This window comes from Amphimedon queenslandica, unplaced genomic scaffold (assembly GCF_000090795.2).
Source record: "Amphimedon queenslandica unplaced genomic scaffold, v1.1 AMPQUscaffold_13204, whole genome shotgun sequence".
Lineage (NCBI taxonomy): Eukaryota > Metazoa > Porifera > Demospongiae > Haplosclerida > Niphatidae > Amphimedon > Amphimedon queenslandica.
Window position 1 is genome coordinate 13614 of NW_003546560.1, and position 2667 is coordinate 16280.

General features: G+C 36.2%; 2 protein-coding genes across 2 annotated transcripts in view; both read right to left on the reverse strand.

Annotated features, from left to right (window-relative positions):
• LOC100639955 (NSFL1 cofactor p47-like) overlaps positions 1-2208 on the reverse strand; it is a 6927-nt gene extending 4719 nt beyond the window's left edge. The window contains exon 1 of the mRNA XM_020000255.1: positions 2062-2208. Coding sequence (XP_019855814.1) covers positions 2062-2208 — 147 coding nt within the window. The remainder of the gene's footprint in view (positions 1-2061) is intronic.
• Positions 2209-2407: 199 nt separating this feature from the next.
• LOC109584493 (NSFL1 cofactor p47-like) overlaps positions 2408-2667 on the reverse strand; it is a 2177-nt gene continuing 1917 nt past the window's right edge. The window contains exon 5 of the mRNA XM_020000256.1: positions 2408-2532. Within this exon, the coding sequence (XP_019855815.1) occupies positions 2408-2532 (125 nt within the window). The remainder of the gene's footprint in view (positions 2533-2667) is intronic.

Genomic DNA, 2667 nt, shown 5'->3' on the forward strand with positions numbered 1-2667 from the left:
AGGCTACTACATGATAACTATAAAACCATGTCTTTCATGCAATGGTGTAGGATTTGTTATCACACCACTTTGCAAGTACCCTCTTGTTTCTTTACTTTTTTATAATTTAATCCTACTACTTTTCCATTTTTAATGTTTTTTTATTTACTTGTTTCCATTCTTTTTTCCTAAATTAATAAATTACTATCTGTTATGATTATGTGGTTAGGTTAATCATTTGATGCTGATCACGTGCGCATAAATTAAAATGGCGTCAAACCACAAACCCACACGGTGCTGCAGCTGGAATTTGTCTTCCATTGTTCTCTGCCCTTGCTTCTTTTTGAAGCCACATGTCCAGTCCTTGACCCAAGCTCAAAGGAATGATGTAAAAGCCAACTTGAGCAGTTGTCTGGCTTAAAAGATTTCCATGTTGATAAAAGAAGATGAAAGAAGAAGAAGAAAAAGTCTGAAGAATTTTGCAGAAATTTGAATTTGGGTCTATTCTCCAGAAATGCTCCCGCTATAGTACAGTCCACTTTAAAGGTACCAGGAAAATCGCTCAGTGAAGGAGAGCTCATCTAAGCCATTTATTTATAAGGCTGTACAACGTAAGATAAAAGAGTTATAAGTGTTTGAAAATCATAAAAACGGCCGCCATCTTGAAAAACCAACCTCAATCCTACATAGTGGCTACTGCCTATATAATATACAAGTAGATGCTTCCTCAAGCTTTAAGAAGTTCTAAGAGTGTGGTCCATGTTTCAAATCTCCCTGTTAGCTCAAGTTTTATTTTATTTTTATAATTTTTTGGAGGCCCCAACTTTTTGGATGCCTGGACTTTTATTTGAGAAAATACAGTACATGTATATACATGTCCATGTACAATGTATGCATTGGGAAAATTATAATAACAGGTTATTTTATTTTCAATGTTGGCAAGATTTGCCCCGTGACCCTATACTATAGTATAGGGACTTTGGCCCAATTTTCCCAATTTTCAAGCTATGTAAAAAACCAATTTTGATCAGACTCAGCTCTAACTTTCTACGCAGTATAAGTACATGAACATGAACATTATAATAATGTATCTGGAAAAGGTATTAAAAATTTAGTCTCGCTAGCCAGACTCTAATTTACCGAATAAGAGTCTGGTGCCATGCCTAATATCAACTCATGTTATCAATGTTTTGTTTTGCGTGGGCAAAGAATGTTAATCTCTATAAACATGCACATGCACTACAATATTGTGGATTTATTATTTTTATACTAATTTTATACTTGCTTGTATACTTATTTTATACTTCAGACTTGCTTCTGACATCAAGAAAAATAAAGCAGTCAAGTACTTCTCATTTTTGGCTTTTTTCGGTAGTACTAAAGTTGGAGCAATCATGGCAGCTGAATTCATCTCGGATCCAAGCACATTATTTCTTGAAGCATTTCTTTACTTGCCTGATTGTCTAACCATCAGAGCAGATAAAGGCAATCCAGTCGGCAGTTGTAGTCATAGAAGAAAGTATAATAGCTCACTCAGTTCCATTCTTGATAGTAGACTTGCTGTGCGCGGGCAGATTCTAATGTAACCATGGTAACAGTGATCTGATTAGGTTGACCAAATTCTGCCAGACAAGCACGAGTTGATGTTAGGCATGAAACCAGACTCTATTCTAAAAATTGAGTCTGGCCCCGCAAGACTATTAAAAATTTCTTTCCCTTTCAATTTTGTTGAAATAGTAATGTATGGTTATACAGTAGGTTGGGTTATATTTGCTGCTGCTAATATTCCTGGTGAAAAAGCTAATAAAGAAGTTCAATTAAATACCATGGAAACCAATTGATAGTTGCTATGACAATTGACCAGGTGTTTATACAATTATAGTGTTCAGCAGCTAATCAGCTATTCTTTAGCAGCTTTAGTGGAGCCATCCAGACTCCAATTCTCTATCTGTCATCTTCTTGTATAGATGGACCGCTGCCTTCAAGTTTTGGTGCAAGATCAGTGCTGGTCGGTCCATAGGTATTAGAGTAACAGGGATAGGAAACTTCCGTTCGTGGGAAATCAAGCTACCTTCCCCATACCGTATTAATTCTTTCTAATTGTTGGTATATTTCATTTTTACACTGAGCAATGGTGGCTAGTTTTTGATGTTGCAGGTCTTTCTCATCGTCTTTCAGCTTGTTCAGGTCCACTGTATCAACTTGAAAATGAACTTGTAATGGAGCCATGTCTATATTCTTCCTTTATTTTAGCTATCTGATGTTTATTTTATTATTTGGCTCCTCAAAATTAGAATGTTGGTAATGCATCACTTTATTTCATGTGTCTCAAACAAAAACTTTTTTGAGGTCCTTAGAGTATTTTAAAACAACTGCTAATGGGTGGAAGACCCGGGATAGGTTATAGACTTTCTGTAGATAGGGCCCTTTAGGCACTAGAACGTCCAGTTCTTGAGATAGGTAGGTGTTTAGAAGCAAAACACAGCAATTTTGCTTTATTTGTGTGTAAAACACCACCAAAGTGACGCACAGGACTGCTTTGAGGCGGAAGACCTGGAGGACTGCTTGTAGAATAGGTCTAACTTGCTAATCATGAAGTATTTGGAAATGTGTTTGCGATACAGATGTCGAAGTGCAAAACAAAAATTTCGCCGTCATTTCATGAAGATGTGATGTTTTATAAAGTAG